Below are 17,997 nucleotides of genomic sequence, written 5' to 3' on the forward strand. Positions count from 1 at the left end.
CACGTGCAGCAGCACCCCAACTCTGGCACATGGATATGCATTGCCTAGTGGGTGCCTACCTACATGCCAACTCTCAGCGCAATCGGCCCAGTAGTTACCGAGATATTGCAACAATTACAAAAGTGACACCTCTTCGTTTTGCACGTGGCACGTGCATAAGGGGTCACCCACATGCATCGGGAATAGTGCAATACTTGGTAGAAGGAATGGAGCTACCCTACAAAAATTACCGCATGTAAATCGGTCAAGTGGTTGCTGAGATATAAGCCTCGCAAAAGCGTGACCACGGCCGGCCGGCCGGCCGGCCGGCCGCTCATACTCAGAAATTTCCGTTAATCTAAGGAAAGACTACGCTCGCTTCGCTCGCTCCGTAATAACTTCCAGTGTGCACCAAGCGTCCTCAAGCTATTAAAAAACGTGTCAGCTTTGATGAATTCTACATAAAGTTTGAGATAACATAGCAAAACATCAATTTCGGCATTCACCGTAGATCATTTCTCCCATTTTCGGCTTTCCCCGCAGTCCGGGGCAACGCCGAAAAAGTCACTTCTTTGATATTTTTAGTTTGTGCGCTTAACGGTATGCGAATTCATCAAATGCGCCTGGTATGTTTGAAAGGCAAAAGACTGGCCTCTCGAATGACGCCAACAAGAATAGCTTATGTTGTTTACCTTGTGTGCTACGGGTGTCAGAAAAAAAGTATTCGGCGTTCCCCCAACTTCCCCTATTTTTTGGTCCAAGGTCAACATTTGACCTACTTATGACCGGTCAAAGGTCAAATTTTCCGAAAAAAAAATCAAACTTTTTCAACTTTGCGCAACGATTGCGGCAAAACGGTGAGAGATATTAACTTCAAACCTTCAACAACGTATTCCCCACTCAATTCTGCATCATATATGGTGTTTTTGGTGTATTTACCCTATAAAAGTAAGAGGCCTATTGCTGATGAGTGATATGGTGTCACATCACCCTCCGGTGTTTGTCCCGATTCGTCGGCTGTTGACCACTGCTCCGCTATAAATACTGTAGGTAACGACTCAGAAAAGATATGTGGATATCCACTGCAATGTGGATAGCATCAGCAGAAAACCTCGGGACTCGGTACACACTTCGTGAAAATCTGGCCGGAGGCTGTACCTCTTATGACGTCATAACTCCGTGACCTGACCTGACCCGGTCAATTTTCTTGCACCACACGATAGCCAATGCTTGCCCCAACATGCATGGGAAGTTTCATCATGATCCATCAAACAATGTGGGTATCACCGGCAGAAAACCTAGGGATTCGGCGCACGCGTTTGGTAACTGTCGGCCGGAGGCTGTACCTCTTATGACGTCATAACTCCGTGACCTGACATGACCCGATCAATTTTTTTTTTCGGCAAAAGATGCGCAAAGGTTGCCCCAGAGGGTATTGAAAATTTCAGCCCGCTACGACAAGCCGTTTAGCGTGCACTTCGAAAAAACCTCGGGGGGGGGGGTTGATACAACCCCCCCCCCCCCCCTAGGCGTTCTAGGGTTAAGGTGATGCCTCGTGACCAACCTAAGCTCAGGTGACCTTGATGAAAAAATCCTAGCTACACAACTTGTGGGTAGTTACTTGAAAACTTACCTACTACGCCGTGTCTTTTTTCATTTTCCTGCAAACGATTCCCTGACACTGAGGGCGCTGCAATGTTGCGACCTTTTAAGGCCTTACAGAATGCAGATATTCACTTACGTCGTCATAGGTCAATGAACTGAGTTTAGAAGAAAATACAGTCAGTGATACAACTTCAATCAAGATTAGGTATACCAACTTTCACCCTCTACTGCTAATACTTTCCGAAAACTGCGAGAGAACCGTCAGGGTGACAGCTGACAATGCCAACAAGTGACCATGACAACAATGCACCCCTCGGTGGGGGGAGGGGAAACGTGTATTTTACGATCTCCGCGTCATGCACACAGTCCGCGCCAGCGGTCTACAACTCATCCCTCTGCTGCTGCTCCATAGGTCCGCGCCAGTTCTCCTTGATGTCGAGTGTGTTCCAGAAGCTGACCCGCTCGTTGAATGCGGCTCGGCCCACGCTGGGCTCGCTGCTGAGCCACATGTGCTGCTGCTGTTCAGCAGAGTACGGTGGCCAGCGCGGCATCGGGACCACGTCCGAGCTGGGGTAGCCGTCCCGCGCGAAACTGGTCCAAACCGAGACCATGAAGCGAACCATCGTGTGGCGCTCCGAGCCGAGCTCCACTGGCGCGCCTCCGGACCCGCGGAACAGGTAGGCGAGATCATCCGCGTGTGACACGCCCAGGTCGGGCAGCTTATCCGGAGCCATGTCGAGAGTGATGCCGAGCATATCCAGAAGACTCTGGCGGCCCGGCCCGCGGTGATTCAGGATGTATTTGTAGACGGGAGTGTGGGAGGACGCCAGCTCGATCTCGCTCGATATGCAGCTGGTGAAAGTGCGATCGCTTACTATATCTACCACTCGATTGATGTTCTCCTTGGTCACAAGTTCTTCACCGAGGTAGAAACGGTAAATCTTCTCGGCGATCGTCGCTGGGTCATCAGTCACATCCCGCAAGTCCATAAGAGCTCTGCCCCAGACATTCCAATCCTGAGTGGCAAACGTGTCCGGCATCCTAGCGAGGACCATGGCGGTGTTTCCAGCACCCTCATTCTCCGTCATACCGTTCATCCAGGGCACCCGATTGAAGCGTCCGCTCTGCAATGCCAGGTACGGGTCCTCCGGCAGAAAAGGAATGTCGGCCTCGGTGTCAACGCGAGGTTTGTACGGGATGGCCAGAAGCATGAGAACCTTGGTACCGTCGAGTTGCGCAACCGTCTCCATGATCTCCTCGGTCGACTTCTGTCTCAGACAGTCGACGATGGCCTCCGAGGTGTCAGACCGACAGCCGAGCAGCTCGGTGTGCTGCCTGGCCAGCCGGCCCTGCGGCGCGCCGTTGGCCGCGAAGTTGCAAGACGCCGCACCGGACTGACTGATGGCCCGGGCGAACAGGCCCTGCGCCAGCGGGCTCAGCACCAGCAGACCAATACTGGCTCCGCCGGCCGACTCGCCAAATATGGTCACCCTGTCCGGGTCGCCGCCGAAGGCCTCGATGTTGTCCTGCACCCAGCGCAGTGCCAGCACCTGGTCGTGGAGGCCGTAGTTGCCCGACGCCGCACCGTCTCCGGTGGTGAAGAAGCCGAACGTTCCGAGACGGTAGTTGAGGGTGACCAGCACCACCTGCTGGTCGAGCAGGTACTCCGGGCCCGTCATCGGCGCCGCGTTGCCGTCGCCCACCATGAATCCTCCGCCGTGGACCCAGACCATGACCGGCAGACGGACGTCCTCACGCTCGGAGGGCAGTCGCGGCGTGTATACGTTCAGGAAGAGACAATCCTCGTCGCCGGTCGGCTGGTGGGTTAACACGTCCGTTTGTGGACACCGGTTCCCGTGCTCGCTGGCGTTCCGCACCCCTGGCCAGCCCTCGTGGGGCTCCGGGAGACGGAACCGTAGGGCTCCCACCGGCGGCTGCGCGTACGGAATGCCTGCAGGTGAGAAAACAATTATAAGGTTGCGTTCAACATCTGTTCGCGGTCTAAATGTGGCTATTTATTAGTTAAAAATTGGCGGAGCTTGCCTAGAAGTGTTTTGCTTATCATTTGACAGTTCACGGTCTGTTTGACTTTTGGAAGTAGTTGCGATTAGGCTTATCGTATTTGTGGTCTGTACGTAACAAATTCAAGGAGTCAAATAGTTCTCTGATTGCATAATGAATGATGATTAGGAAGCCGTAACTTTTTTGGTGTAAAGTCATATTAGTCAGGAAGTGGTAGAGAGTCGACGTGCGACACCAACCCTTTGCGTTATATCAACGAGGAGCAATCCGGTTCTACGAGAAAAATAATGTCAGATTAGTTGGAAGTCACAAAACTCATATACCGGGTGGCCCAAAAAAACGTTCCGAACTTTGGAGGCCTATATCTCAAATTTGAGTGCAAATAACGAGCCAAAATTTTCATCAAGTTTGCGTCACTTCTTTGCGCATTGGTATGCCAAATTATAACACTGTACCATCATTTTCAAGCCAGCAATCTTATGTTGAATAAAGTAAGACGTTTTTGCTTTTTTGCCGTTGTTGAATGGTAGTAATGATTGGCTTAGACGTACCATGTTAGAAAAAAATAGAAAAATAGAACACGTGAATGATACCAGCACGTGTACTGTTATTTTAAATATTTTTGTCCCACTTGTGTGTCAAATATTCAAATGCTAAGCCAAAATTGCTTTAATGGATGTCATTCGTTTCAACACAAGTCCTGTTTCGAAGAGAAGGAGCGGCACGGTGCATGGGCTACTGCTGATCGCCCTCCCTTCAAGAAGATCAAATAGTAAATCGACCGAAAAAGGAAAAAAGCGAGAGGGAATGTGTCACCCTGAGGCCTGAACCATCAATGAGGCTAGTTGCCAGTAGCATTCATGGCTGCAGGCCGTGGTGCCGAGATGGAAGTGGCCCGTTCACTCACATTTTTAGTAAACATCCGAGCAAAAAAGTGATTTTTACATGACATGCTAGAAACACGAACCGTTTAAAAAATAATCGACCGAATAACATAAAAATCATAGCATTTGCTGAAAATATATGCCGCATTGACTATTAGAAGTTTCAATGTTGTATCTTTATCACTTTCTGAGAAATATTGATTTAAAATTGGGAACGTTTTTTTCTGGGTCACCCGGTATACCTATAAATGAGCAGATACGTTTCGACTACCATGCTTGAAAATTTTCGTTACCTCACCACCGTATTCTCCATACAGTCGACGTAAAATGAAATGCGCAATAAACTCAACAGGAATACAGATTCATCTTCTCAAAGGTGGCATTGCGATGAAGTGTCTAACCTTTAAATGAGAAAAACTCATTCCCGATGAGTGACGTGAGTGTGGTACCGCGAACAAAGCCGGCTTTGGTCGCCACCACGGGCTCCTGTTCGGCTGACGCGGTGCCGGCGAGCAGGATCGCTGCCGTCAGCACCGTCCTCAACAGGCCAACGGCCTTCATCTGAGGAACAAATAAAATAAACGGTAAAACATGACAGTGACAGACCTCGAGTACGTTACATGTATCTTCCCTTCCTGGAATATGAGCTATAACATTTACGTACGCTCTTTATCATGTAACAAAATAATAAAAAAAAAACTAATCGTCGGCCTTTGCAAGGGCTAATGGTTCCCCCTAGCTATCCTGTATAACAACCCTGAGCCGAGTCCTCTGACGGCAGACACACCCACCTTTTGTCTGCAGGTGTCCTCCGGCCCGCTTACCGTCCGTCTGCCGGTGTCCTGTGACCTGTTCCCCGTCCGTCTGCTGGCGTCCTCTGATCAGTCCACCGCCCCCTTATCGCCACTATCAGGCTCTCAACCACCGGCTGAACGCGCCCGCACTGGCCGGTCCCTGCCAACACTCGTGGGGCTCTGCGGGCGCCGCGCCGGTGGCCTTGGCGGCCCAGCGGCGTATTTAGAAAATCGCGAAGGGGGGGGCCAAGGGTTTGGAGGGCGCCACCTCACCCAAGGAGGGCGCCATACGGTCGCGAGATAAAAAATCGCTCAGTGGGGGTTGGGGGGTTGGGAGGCGTTTTTTACCATGCCACCAGTTTTTTTTTTGCGTAACCTCGTATAGGTCGTGCTGCATTGATTTTGCATCGTGTGTATTCATTATACTCCAGGTCACAAAAGGTCAAGTGTTCTTGAAATGCTGCGCCGAAGGCGCGCGAAATTTTTGAAAACAACCTTTTCCTCCGCTTTTTAGGCACGCCTTTTATACGATCACTGTTCAAAGCTCCTCTCGCTCTTTTACCAAATTTGAAGGTGTAAAAAATACCTAAGGTTTGGTCGGGCCGCTGCCACACAAACTGTACAGAAAGCTTGGCTCATGGGTGTCGATGTATAAAAGTTTATTGGCGGTGGCATATCTACGCACCAGATCACCGTATCGGATTGATACCGGAGCGCGAGATGCGTAAACATCATCCAAATTACCTCAGACCAGCCTTCATAGCCTTCTCACAGATGCATGCAGTGTACCCACATAACCAGTTTCAATCACCGAAACTTCAGATGCCTGCTGTTGCGCCCGAACCTGTTGACAATACTTAATCGTAATCCATATAGATGCCATGATGCACGTAAAGTAGGATCAATCCGTTAAGACCAAAGACGTGTTTTATGCATCGTAGAGCGTAGATAGTTTTGGTAGGTATAGATACTTCATTCATTGTGCTGAATGCACGTTCATTTGTGGCAGTTTTCACAGGCCAGACATCAACTATGTGCAATAGAACGACTAAGTTGAAAAACATGCCAAAGGAGTAAATAAATGATAGGAGGGCAGCGATCAACGGATGTTGCCAATAGGTAGAAGGGCTGCGATCCACAGGAGGGCACTAATAGGTAGAAGAGCCCCGATCAACATCCCGAGTTTCGACAGTACGGCACCGATAGGTAGGAAGTTGGCGAGCAGCAGGAGGGCGCCAATGGATAGAAGGGCAGCGATCAACAGGAGGGCACCAATAGGTAGGAGGGCGCCGATCAACAATCAACAGGAGGGCGCCACCAGGTAAGAGGGTGGCGAGGAACAGGAGAGCACCAATAGGAGGGTGGCGATCAACAAGAGGTCGCCAATAGGTGGGAGGGCGGTCATCAACTGGAAGTCGCCAATGAGCGGAAGGGTGACGATTAAAATGGGGGTGGCAATGGTGAGGAGGGCGCCTTTGCTCAAGAGGATGACACGAACAGGAGGGCGTCTGTGCGGAGGGCGCTGGTCAACAGGAAGGTGCCAGTGGATAGGAGGGCGGTGATCAACAGGTTGGTGCCAGTGGTTAGGAGGGCGGCGATCTACACGAGGGCGCCAATAGGAGAAGGGCCCCGATTAACATTCAACAGGAAGGACTAGGGAACCAATAGGTAGGAGGGCGGCACTGAACAAGAGGGTGCCAAAAGGGAGAAAGGCGGCCTTCAAAATTTCACATGAGGGCTCAATAGGTAGGAGAGCGCCAATAATTATGAGGACGCCGATCAGCAGAAGGGCGGCAATGTGTAGCAGGGTGGCGACCTACAGGAGGGCGCCTTCGGGTGAGAGGGCGCTTATTTACAGGACAGCGGCTTACATAGGCGACCACCGTTACGCTTAGAGAGCTACAGCCTACAAATGTGGTTGGAGGGCGCCCGAGGGAGCCCTCCAACCGTATTTGGAGGGCGTATTTGGAATGGGCGTCCTCCGAGGGCGCCCTCCATCCGTATTTTCCCTGTAAACACATTCGCAATTGGAGGGCGCCCTCCAGTCGCGATTGTTTTTCGATTCGATTATATCACAATTGCATTTGCGATTGGAGGGCGCCTTCGGCGCCCTCCAATCGCAAAGGGCGCCTTCGGCGCCCAAGGGGGGGGCCATGGCCCAGTGGCCCCCCCCCTGCCTACGCCCCTGCTTGGCGCTCAGTGAGTCCAGAGTCAATAGCCTAAGTGACCGCCTGTTACCGTGAGTCGGCTTGAACGTCATTTGACAAAGTGCTACATCAGAGCAGAAGGGATACGAGTGCTCAAATCTCTTGCAATGTCTGAACAGAGAAAGATCAGCCCTCCGCTATTGCTCAGCCGCTCCGCGTTTCCATAGAATCACGATCAAATAGGTGCAGTGTGATTGTGTCTTTTCTTGGACAGATTTTAGTGACCTGTCGTGAGTTCTGAACAGTGGTAAAGTGTATAAATAATATGAGCTTGCAGTAAGTCTACATCCACTGGCAAATGCCCCCCCCCCCCCCCGGCTCCCAAAATTGAGAATTTGCGGTTTTCGAGAATAAAGCGAAAACGTAAAACTAGGAAAAGTGTGTTTTAAACTGCACAGCACTGTGTAAGGAGTTGAAATCGGATGAGTTTTGGGAATTTGGAGAAACTTTTTGGGGGTCTACCGCTCCCCCCGCAGCGTCAAAGACTGCCTTTCTGGATCTGCCAGTGTCTATAGGTATCTAGCAACCAGAGCAATGTTTCATAGGTAACATTTATTTCAAAACAAAATCACATCGCAGTAACATATTCACATCAACAAGGCAGAGTTGTCATTAACAACAATGCACACTTAATAGCTGTGCACAGTACCTAGCAGAGCGAATGAATTAGACGTGGAATGTTATTAGTCTATGCTCTACTAATGCATAATATCGCAAAGTGGTCTATGATTATGTTATACTAGTATTTCAGACTGCAAATATCACCTAGAAATATTGAGTAGGTACCATAAATGTGACTGATTCGCTATTATATCCTTCCTTGAGTTATTGCTACCGCGACGTGACAGATGACACTGTTGTGAAGAATATTCCCATCCCTAGATGCTTCGTCAGCGAAGTACGGAGGCTCAAACTCCGTGTCTACAGTTTCGGGCAAATGGGCAGCACGCTCGTCTCGCACACGAAGTACCTATATTTGTTACACTGGAGGTCGTTCCACGCGCCGGGACTGAGGGTCTGGCCAGCGTTTGAAAAGCCGTTGCCGACCACCTCCACGCAGTTTCGCGAGATGGAGTTTCTCGGTCTACCGGGCCCCCATTGGGTGAACACCTGCGGCGCCCCGGTAACGTCCTCGAACACCCCCTCCGTCCGTAGGTCGGTGACGCCAATCCACGCGGAAGTGGCGTTCCCCATGCTCAGCAGGTCAGTCAGCAGGCTGTTCACCTCCTGACTTGGCACGGTGGTGAGGTCGCCTCCAAACTGTGTCGCGCACTGCGTGCGGGCCTGATCGAAGGTGGCCTTGCTTCGCTGAAGCTCGTAGCAGGAGTCACCGAGCCGCGTGAAACCGAACAGGCAGCACGGCTCAGGTGGCGGTGCGTCACGTGGCTTGCACTGCATGAGGACTGGGTCACAGAAGTCGGAGAGGCACTGGTCGTGGCGCGTGCACGGGCTCATGTTGGGACGATCCGGAAGACACTCGTTGCCACAGGTGGGAAGGGTCGGTGACACGTCGCAGTACTCTTCCAGGGCGCAAGCAAAGTCTCCCTGGCACGGGACGAAGTCGACGCAAGGCGACTTGCATTGGCCAACATTGGGGTCGCAGTATCCTGACTGGCATTGTTCGTCACGATTGCATGGGTTCGTCATATCAGGATAGTCTGGTTGACATTCCTTCCCACACTGGGGTCTAGTTGCTGATAGACTACAATGTTCATTTGGTGCACAAGACGAGTCGCCAGAACAGGACACGAAATCAGCGCAAGGCGACTTGCATTGGCCAACATTGGGGTCGCAGTATCCTGACTGGCATTGTTCGTCACGATCACATGGGTTCGTCATGTCAGGATAGTCTGGCTGGCATTCCTTCCCACACTGGGGTCTAGTTGTTGATAGACTGCAATGTTCACTAGGTGCACAAGACGAGTCGTCAGAACATGACACGAAATCAGCACAAGGCGACTTGCACTGACCAACGCTGGGGTCACAGTATCCTGACTGGCATTGTTCGTCACGATCACATGGGTTCGTCATGTCAGGATAGTCTGGTTGGCATTCCTTCCCGCACTGGGGTCTAGTTGTTGATGGACTACAATGTTCATTTGGTGCACAAGAGGAGTCGTCAAAACATGACACGAAATCAGCGCAAGGTGACTTGCACTGACCAACGGCAGGATCACAGTATCCTGACTGGCATTGCTCGTCTCGATCGCAGGGATGTGTCATATCGGGGTAGTCGGGTTGGCACTCCTTCCCACACTGAGGGTTAGTCTTCGATGGGCTGCAGTGCTCGCTGTATGCGCAGCCCGAGTCACTATAGCAGCTGTTGACGCCGTAGCACAGAGGCTTGCAGACGTACTGATCCGGGTGGCAGTATCCGGAGAGACACTGCTGGTCACGCTCGCAGTTCATGCCGTTCGGCAGGTCCGGCACACACTCTGAGCCACAGAGAGGCCGCAGCGGCGACGGTGCGCAGTGCTGCACCACACTGCAACTCTGGTCCCCCTGGCAGGCCAGGAAGCCGGCGCAAGGGTCCGGAGGCGAGGGCCTGTCGCGGCACGTGCCAGACGCGAGGTCGCAGTAGTTGGAGCGGCACTGGTAGTCCCGGTCACATTGGTAGGTGTTGGGGAGGTCGGGTAGACACTCGTGGCCACACTGCGGAAGGTAAGGCGACTCCCCACAATACCTGTCGGCTGGGCACTGTTTGTCATCTTGGCAAGCCATGAAGCCCTTGCAAGGATCGGGAGGGCTCGGCCTTAGCTGGCATGTGTACGTGTTTGGATTACAGTAGTTGGACCGACACTGGTAGTCCCGTTCGCAGGTGTATGTATTAGGAAGATCCGGGAGACACTCGTGACCACACTGTGGCAGGTGAGGAGATTCTCCGCAGTACCGGTCAGCCGGACACTGTTTGTCATCCTGACAAGCCATGAAGCCCTTGCACGGGTCGGGAGGACTCGGTCGCAACCGACACGTGTGGGTGTTGGGGTCACAATAGTTGGAGCGGCATTGGTAGTCCCGATCACATCTGTAAGTGTTGGGGAGGTCCGGGAGACACTCTTTTCCACACTGAGGAAGGTGAGGCGACGCCGAGCAGTACTGGCCGGACGGGCAGCCCTTATCGTCCTCACAGGAGATGAATGTTGCACATGGGTTGGCTTGGTATTGTGCTTGATGACCGTACCCCTGTCCGGGACTCTGTCCGTAGCTGGAGGTCGGTCTGTGGCCCTGTCCATAGCTGGAGCCCGATCCGTGGCCCCCGTGCGCTCCGCTCGGCGCGCTGTAGCTGGCGGACACGCTGTGGCTCCCGTGCAGGGTCATGGGTCGGCTGAAGGTGCCGGAAATGCTGTGACTGCTGTGGAGACTGCTGGCCTTTGGAGGCCCGTAGCCGGTGGAGACTCCGTGGGTGCCGTGGAGGCTGTTGGAGAGCCCGTGACCGCTGTCTGGCGGTCCGTAGCTGGTGTGGGGCCGGCCGTAGCTGTGGCTCGGCCTGCCCCCGTACGGACCGTAATATGGCCGCCAAGAGGAGGCGCCCTGTAAGGAGCCACTCGTTGATGCCACCAGCAGCAGCAGTGTCTGAAAAGGACAGAAGGATATTTAGCGTAACCCATTTAGCGCTACTACCACTTCCGCATCTTTGATCACTCGTTTCACCGAAGACATTGGTTAAATTCACATGAGAAATACCATGGAATCTTTGAAATTTGCATACAATGAAACTGCCGGTAGGTACTACGCATCATCGACTTTATCAAAGAACATTTCGGTAAGCAGGGTTTATGGTAGGCCATGATTTATGTTTCAATTGTCATTGAGTTCTGTTAGTTTTCATATTTTGCAATGCCGATTATTACGCAACCAATGCCAAAATACTCAAGGCTATTGACACTCGTAAAAGACGCAATTTCTAGAGCGATAACGATTCTTTTTAGAGCGGGGAGATTAATGAGGAGGGTGATTTTTTCGTTGCAACGCGCACTGGACTCAAGAAACATGACCGGTCGGGCTTTGGCTGGACACAATCATGTCAATACAGTTATATGAGCTGACAACGTGCATCGGAAATGGATTTGCGGTAGGTTGGTTTATGTAAGATACCTCTGCAGATGCGCGATTATTTGCTCATGTATCTGCGGTATACGTGACGAAACTGAACTGATTTATGCCGACCGACAGCCATTGCACTCAATACTCATGTTGGTCCACTCGCGTTAAAACCCTTTCACTTTCTTGATTCCTGTACCTAGCTTCTAATCTAGAGGCGCGATGACTCATCATAATACCCTGATTGACATTTGAATCGAGGTGTGGAAAACGTTCTGATTGATGTATGTACACGCGGCGCTGTTGAATGACATAAGCTGCTAAATTGATACACCAGCATTATGCTCATCCTGCTCTGCAAAATATAACCTAAAACGGACGGTGAGCCGCAGTTTATAATCCTATTATAAACTTCAGGTTCATCTGCTTACGTAAAGGATGGAAAGGCCCGAAAGGCTGCTAAAGCGAGAGGCTCAACCAGGTAAACAAACTGATTACTAGGTAAAAGAAGTCATGATCGTGCCTGCTTCACGCCGTGACGATGAGGCCATTTACAAGGCTAAGCCAATTTAGGGTGTCCGTGTGGCGTCATTCTCGCTGGAATTTTCGCCTGTGGTAGCGCATCGTGAAGGTATTTGCAGCATTCACGATGTAATTAAATTATCAATGCATATTGCATAGACACTTTTGAATACTTAAGAATGAAACCAAATTGAAGCTATGGCTTTTTAACCTTTTGCCGCATTGACCTTCGTACAGCGCTTAACATAGTGAGGGAGGAAGGGTCCGTAGGACCCTCCCCAGCCGTTTGACCTCTAAGAGCTTCGCGAAAAAAGCATGTTGCCCGAGGAAGCCGATGAAGCCGACAAGAAGAAGACGATGACACCCAAGTTTAAGGTTCTGGGTCATTGTCAATGACTTGTCAATGACTTGACAATGACTTGTGACCTCCCAGGTCATGTCAACGACTCAGCAGTTGGGGGAATCTGGACCTGCTAGATCTTCGTAAAATGAGGTTTTTATGGGGGTTTTGGGGTCTTAATTACAAAGTTCGTGTAAGATTTAATCAAACATGATGTATTCATGCATTTGGGGCAGGTCAGGTCAGGTCACTTCAACCAGTAGGCGTTCTACCGGTTATACATAGTAGGTACTTAGGTGTCAACCACCACCGACAGCTTTGTAACATATTATATAGGCACCAAAACTACTCCTCAAATGTTCAACTGGGTGCTAAATTCGAAATCAGCTCCAAAACATACCCTAGAAATATGTACCTGTACCTAGCTCAACAAAGCTAGCTGAGGTCAGTCAATGACCTTGACCTGACCTTCAACCTTGACACCACCATAATGCATGGTACAAACATCATTCCACATGTTGGCACGTTTACCTACAAACACGAGAAGATTGCAAACGCAACTGCAAGGATAATATGCGCACTGCGCAGGCATACACCGAATCGCGATTTCCGCCAGACATGGTCTCTATAGGTCACAGTTCGAAGGTCGTTGGAGTCAGGATCGTGAAATTTTCAGGGTAGATGTAAAAGTAATAAACTCAAGATTCCTGAAGCTAGTTTCGTTGCAATCAGCCGCTTTTTGCGCGAGGCATTCACACACACAAAAAAACGAGGGGTTCTGTTCGACCCCTGCTATTTAATGGGAAGGTTAATTTGATGTTACGTGTATTATTTCTTCAAAAATATCAATCTGCCTACCGTCGAATTTAATTCCGACGTGTCGAAATATAGAATGTATACGAAGCCACAAAGAAGTGATCGATATGTTTCCGTCAAGTTCTCACCAGCGGGCTCGCAGACCTAGGAATCTCTCACTTTATCTTTTGATTATTATCTGTTACACCTCCTGATTACCAATCTCGACGATTCATCTCCAATTTATGCAGAAGCAGCAAGTGACTTGCAATGCTCAGAAGATCTGAAGCAGACTAGTTTGAATAAAATCATGCAAAAAAAAATCGGCCATCGAGGCTACCAACGACAAAGGTATTAATCGTAGATACTTATATACTCTTACGGATATAAGGAGTCCAAAGTGTCTCAACGATAAATCGCCATTTCCTATATGGCATGGGCAGTGTCGCTAGCCACTTGACGTTACTTGGCTTACTGAAGCCTGAGGTGAGGTGAACGTAAAAACGTCAACTGTCTCCTTAGCGGAATTTCGTCTATGTGATCGCACATAGTTGGGTCTAAGAGGGAGAAACCAAGAATCAATTTATGAACTTAAAATGCCGGCAAGTTGCAAAATCAGTTATGGGCATATGCGCTGCACACTGCTTAGAAACTCAGTTTGCAAGCAGCCTGGCTCGGGGAGACTATTCGCAGACGGTCTAACTTTCCGACCGGCTTGCAACTGATCAATTTATCATATCATGCAGATAAACGTTTACTACCCGTCTAAAAATTGAACACTAACAGCCATTCCATTATCATTGCCAATGTAATATATTCCTGATAATGCTATGACTAATGAGACTATTATGCTGTTACCACCGGGATCGTTTTACCCTCAGAGAAAGAAAAGGAATGACCAGCTCTTTTTCAGTTCACAGTTCCGTTGAGCTCCATACACAGTGTGAGCTGTCTATTTCATCTCATGATAACTAGACCGTTAATGACGTTACACCTCTCCTGTCCTTACTGTAGCTAATGATGAGAGCTGTGCCGGCGATACGATCGCTCCCATTTTGTCGCCGTCCTCCTCCGACTTCACTCAGCGAACCGGACCGCTGCTCTGCACTGTCCTGCACTGTGGGAGCCGCTGTGCGGCCGCGCGGGACGACCCTGTGACCGTCTGACCGTCACCCTTGCCGGCCGGCCGCTATATGGACGCTGCTCAAGGTTCCGTCATCTCGGGCCCCGGTGGCCAGGGGCGGCCGCGTGTCGGAATGAAAGTAGCCAGGTCGGTGAGGTCAGCGGCGCCCAGCTCAGGTCGCCACCTCGGCTGCTGCAGTCCGGACGTCGGACCGGAGATGAGCTGATATATCGAGCGGAGCTGGGCGGCCAGCCGTCGGAGCTGATCCACCCACGTCAATCAGATTCTGAAGCCCATCACTGGCACGCGGACTCATTAGGGGGATAGTGCCACCTAACTGTGTCGAAAGCAGATGCGCAGTGCCAGCATTGTGACACGGACGGTTTAGTGTCGTTACGGTCAGAGTGCAGACAATTGGGAAATGGTACTGATCACTGGATGAAATATGACCTCCATCAGCGCTAAGATGCCGTCACTATTGAACATTCGACGTTGACATTAATAGTCGCCAGCGATTGTGACAAATTCCATACATCTAAGCTTGGAATTATCTGCAATGCTTGTGACCAAAGTGTAAGTGTTTTGCGAGACTTGCAGAAGGTTCCCGGTTTACAACTTCTCGATTATCGCTGACGTCGTATCAAAGTCATGTTCACCCTTTTCCGCCAATGTCTCATTCTCACAATTATTTGATTAAGTCCTCATGAGGCGTTGTTTGTATTGAGGGCGAGACGTTGATGATGTATGTAGCATTGTTAAATTAATATGCATATTGCATATGTGTCATGCTCCTCTCCAGATCATATGCAAACTCTTCTACAGTTGTCACATAAAGATACACTTAACGTCAGTTATTAAAGCATTAAATCAATGAGCCCGGTCCGTCTACCTGCAGTTTCTACATATCCTACCATTTAATCTATGGCTAAGAAAATAACAGTGAAATTAGACTCATTCAAAGCATTCAGGATACATTTTTAATATTGCCGGTAGTCCACTTTTTTATTGTTGCCTTACAATAGCTGAACAAAACTGAATTTAAGCGAGTCAATTACAAAGAACGGTAGGACTACATATGTATTAGTGATGTCAATTACGGAAAATCGGAATACCGATACCAAACCAAATACCAACCAAAACCCTGGGAAAATACCGAAACCAAACCAACTTGGAAACACGAGGGAAATACCAACTTTTTGCCAACTTCTTAGCCTCTTTATATACATTAGTGAGGGTTCATGATACCAACAAAATACCAAACACATTAGGATTTAAACAACTTGTTTGGTGTTGGTATACCAAAAAGCTGGTATCCGCTTGATATCTTTACATAATATGTATGCAGTCACCTACTCACTCATCCCTGTTGCTAATGGAAAATTCACAATGCATGCTTACGCATTAGTTAAGTGAATGACATGCCAGCTGGTATAGGCTTTCATGCATGAACAAAAACGAGTTGGGCTTGACAGAAGCTGCCCACCTGCACATATGACCACGGATCAGAGCCGTGAATATGCATATGCCGGCGGAACCAACTGTGAGATAAACTTCGAACCACATGACACCCGGTGTGCTCAAAGCGACATGACCCTAATTAGTGATGTCACTGAGCACAACAAAAACAAACTCGCGTGCAGGCAGCCGCACTCCGATAGACAGCTATCCTCCTCTCCTGTCGGTGGCATGCAGCCTCAGTCGGAAATATTTGCATATGGCCATTGTCTTCTGTTTGTGCTGAGTGGGCTCAAGTGGAAGAGCAGGTCAGCCGGGTCGATGACACGATGAGTTGGATTTGATCGGGGGTCCGTGTGTTTTACGTTTTGATTTTTTACTGATTGGTGTTGTGGCGATGTAGTTCAAAGTGTTCGTTCTTTGATGGGAATGTGCAGGCATCGAGTAGGTATGCGCTTTTGAGACTGATAAGAGAGGAGAGAGAGAGAGAGAGAGAGAGAGAGAGAGAGAGAGAGAGAGAGAGAGAGAGAGAGAGAGAGAGAGAGAGAGAGAGAGAGAGAGAGGAATAAAGAAAGAAAGAAAGAAAGAAAGAAAGAAAGAAAGAAAGAAAGAAAGAAAGAAAGAAAGAAAGAAAGGAAGAATGTGTTGTCCATGCCTCATGTTGTCAGCCCTCTACAACTTTGTTTGGTTATTTGCAGCTTCATAAATAGGCATTAGGCATTACATAATACATATGCTAATGTACGATCCCTCGATTCATCAGCATGGAGTAGCATTATTTATATGCCTTCAAGAAATAATGATTCTTAACAGTTTTAACATAAATTTAATTAAAACGCTGATATATTCCAGTATCAGTTGGATACTTATCCTTGATAAATAAGCCTAACAAGAAATAGGAACACCCGTTGACAGTTGACACTACCAAGTGAAGATTTATCCCTTCGTTAATAAGGATATCGGATGCTGTCGGCTCTGCCGGGAGGACAGGTAGGTGCGGACGTTTAGTGCTCTCACGCCATTCACATTCAGTTTCAATGGCGCAGTCGTGCTGGCGGGCCGTTTATACAGTCCTGCCGGCCGTATCTGAAGGATCCTCTGAGCGGCGGGGCTTCATCCATCAGCAGCAGGCGGCAGAGGACCGTGCGCTCCCCTCCACCGCCCTGACCAAACGGTCCACCGCGTGCAGCTCACGGGGAGGGACGCCACGCATACTGATGGCAGTGTCCGGTGCGCGGCCAGGATCTATCTCATTGAGGTCTGACCTTGAGGGAAGTACGGTGGGGGAGGCAGCGTCCCTGCGCAGGACTCTGACGGGCTGTCCTGGCGCACGATGGATGGTGCAGCCTTACCTTGCGACCCTTGTGGGTGCAGTTTTGTGTGCTGTTGAATGCTGGTATACGTGTATGACTGCATACAGAATACCAGATAAGACGGGAGGACAAACAGGGGCTGCAGAAACTCTTACCATCACGTGACAGTGACGACAGGGAGGGATAAAAGAGCAATCACAGTCTATAAAGTGAGTTTGGTTTGACTCCAAGTATCAATGTTAAACGGGACATGTTACGCAAGCCTCGCTATTGACATTCGATCGATTAATCGCTTGGAGTGTGAGAGGATCGTTTAACAAAAACACCAATGCGAAAAATGACACACCGCGCGCACCGACCTCATCTGGCATCTGAGCTGTAATCTGAGAACTGCAGTTGACCGCTTCAGATGCTAAATAGCAAGGGCCGAGGTCTTTTGAGCTGTGCTGTCACCGTCTTTCCTTCAGGTCAGCGATCCAACGCGTTCAGATGAGTCGGGTTGAACTAAGCCGAGCTGCTGAGTTGAGTCTATTTGGTCTCCGTACCCAAAAATACATGGCAGAGCAAATACAGAAGGGATGATTAGAGTGAGCAACCATGCATCTCTGCTTGAATGCTGACGATAAAAGCATGAGACCTTTGCCTCTGAAATGGCCCACTGTTCTACGTCTATACTTGGATTTCGGACTTCTCGCCGGCATACTCGCCCAATTCATGCTCAATGACATGGATTAAAAATATTGATCTCGCGTATGCTCATTGGAGCTATTGAGCATTCATATTCTGTCGGTCCTGGATCCGTGGGCCATGGATTCCATCTCTGCCTTGGTCAGGCCGAGGAGCGTTACCAGGAGCCATGGATCCCAATGCATCGACACTCTACACAAAGACTGTGAGTACACTGGATCTACAGTTGA

At 49.7% G+C, this 17,997-nt stretch overlaps 2 protein-coding genes across 3 annotated transcripts; both read right to left on the reverse strand.

Annotated features, from left to right (window-relative positions):
• Nucleotides 1-1,880: 1,880 nt before the first annotated feature.
• LOC122377362 (juvenile hormone esterase-like) lies at nucleotides 1,881-5,476 on the reverse strand. Of its 2 annotated transcripts, none has more exons than XM_043357294.1 (3): nucleotides 5,315-5,476; nucleotides 4,892-5,051; nucleotides 1,881-3,535 (listed from the first exon to the last, which is right to left on the reverse strand). In XM_043357294.1, exons 2-3 carry the CDS (start codon nucleotides 5,049-5,051, stop codon nucleotides 1,965-1,967), a joined length of 1,731 nt encoding a protein of 576 aa, XP_043213229.1. In that variant the 5' UTR covers nucleotides 5,315-5,476; the 3' UTR covers nucleotides 1,881-1,964. The 2 variants fall into 2 exon arrangements, with proteins under 2 accessions (XP_043213229.1, XP_043213230.1); XM_043357295.1 differs by having other exon boundaries at nucleotides 5,282-5,473.
• Nucleotides 5,477-8,024: 2,548 nt separating this feature from the next.
• On the reverse strand, nucleotides 8,025-14,395 carry LOC122377364 (multiple epidermal growth factor-like domains protein 6). The gene is made up of 2 exons (XM_043357296.1): nucleotides 14,199-14,395; nucleotides 8,025-11,064 (listed from the first exon to the last, which is right to left on the reverse strand). Exons 1-2 carry the CDS (start codon nucleotides 14,241-14,243, stop codon nucleotides 8,413-8,415), a joined length of 2,697 nt encoding a protein of 898 aa, XP_043213231.1. The 5' UTR covers nucleotides 14,244-14,395; the 3' UTR covers nucleotides 8,025-8,412.
• Between the last annotated feature and the right edge of the window lie 3,602 nt (nucleotides 14,396-17,997).

This window comes from Amphibalanus amphitrite, unplaced genomic scaffold (assembly GCF_019059575.1).
Source record: "Amphibalanus amphitrite isolate SeventyFive unplaced genomic scaffold, NRLGWU_Aamphi_draft 000043F_arrow, whole genome shotgun sequence".
Classification (NCBI taxonomy): Eukaryota; Metazoa; Arthropoda; class Thecostraca; order Balanomorpha; family Balanidae; genus Amphibalanus; species Amphibalanus amphitrite.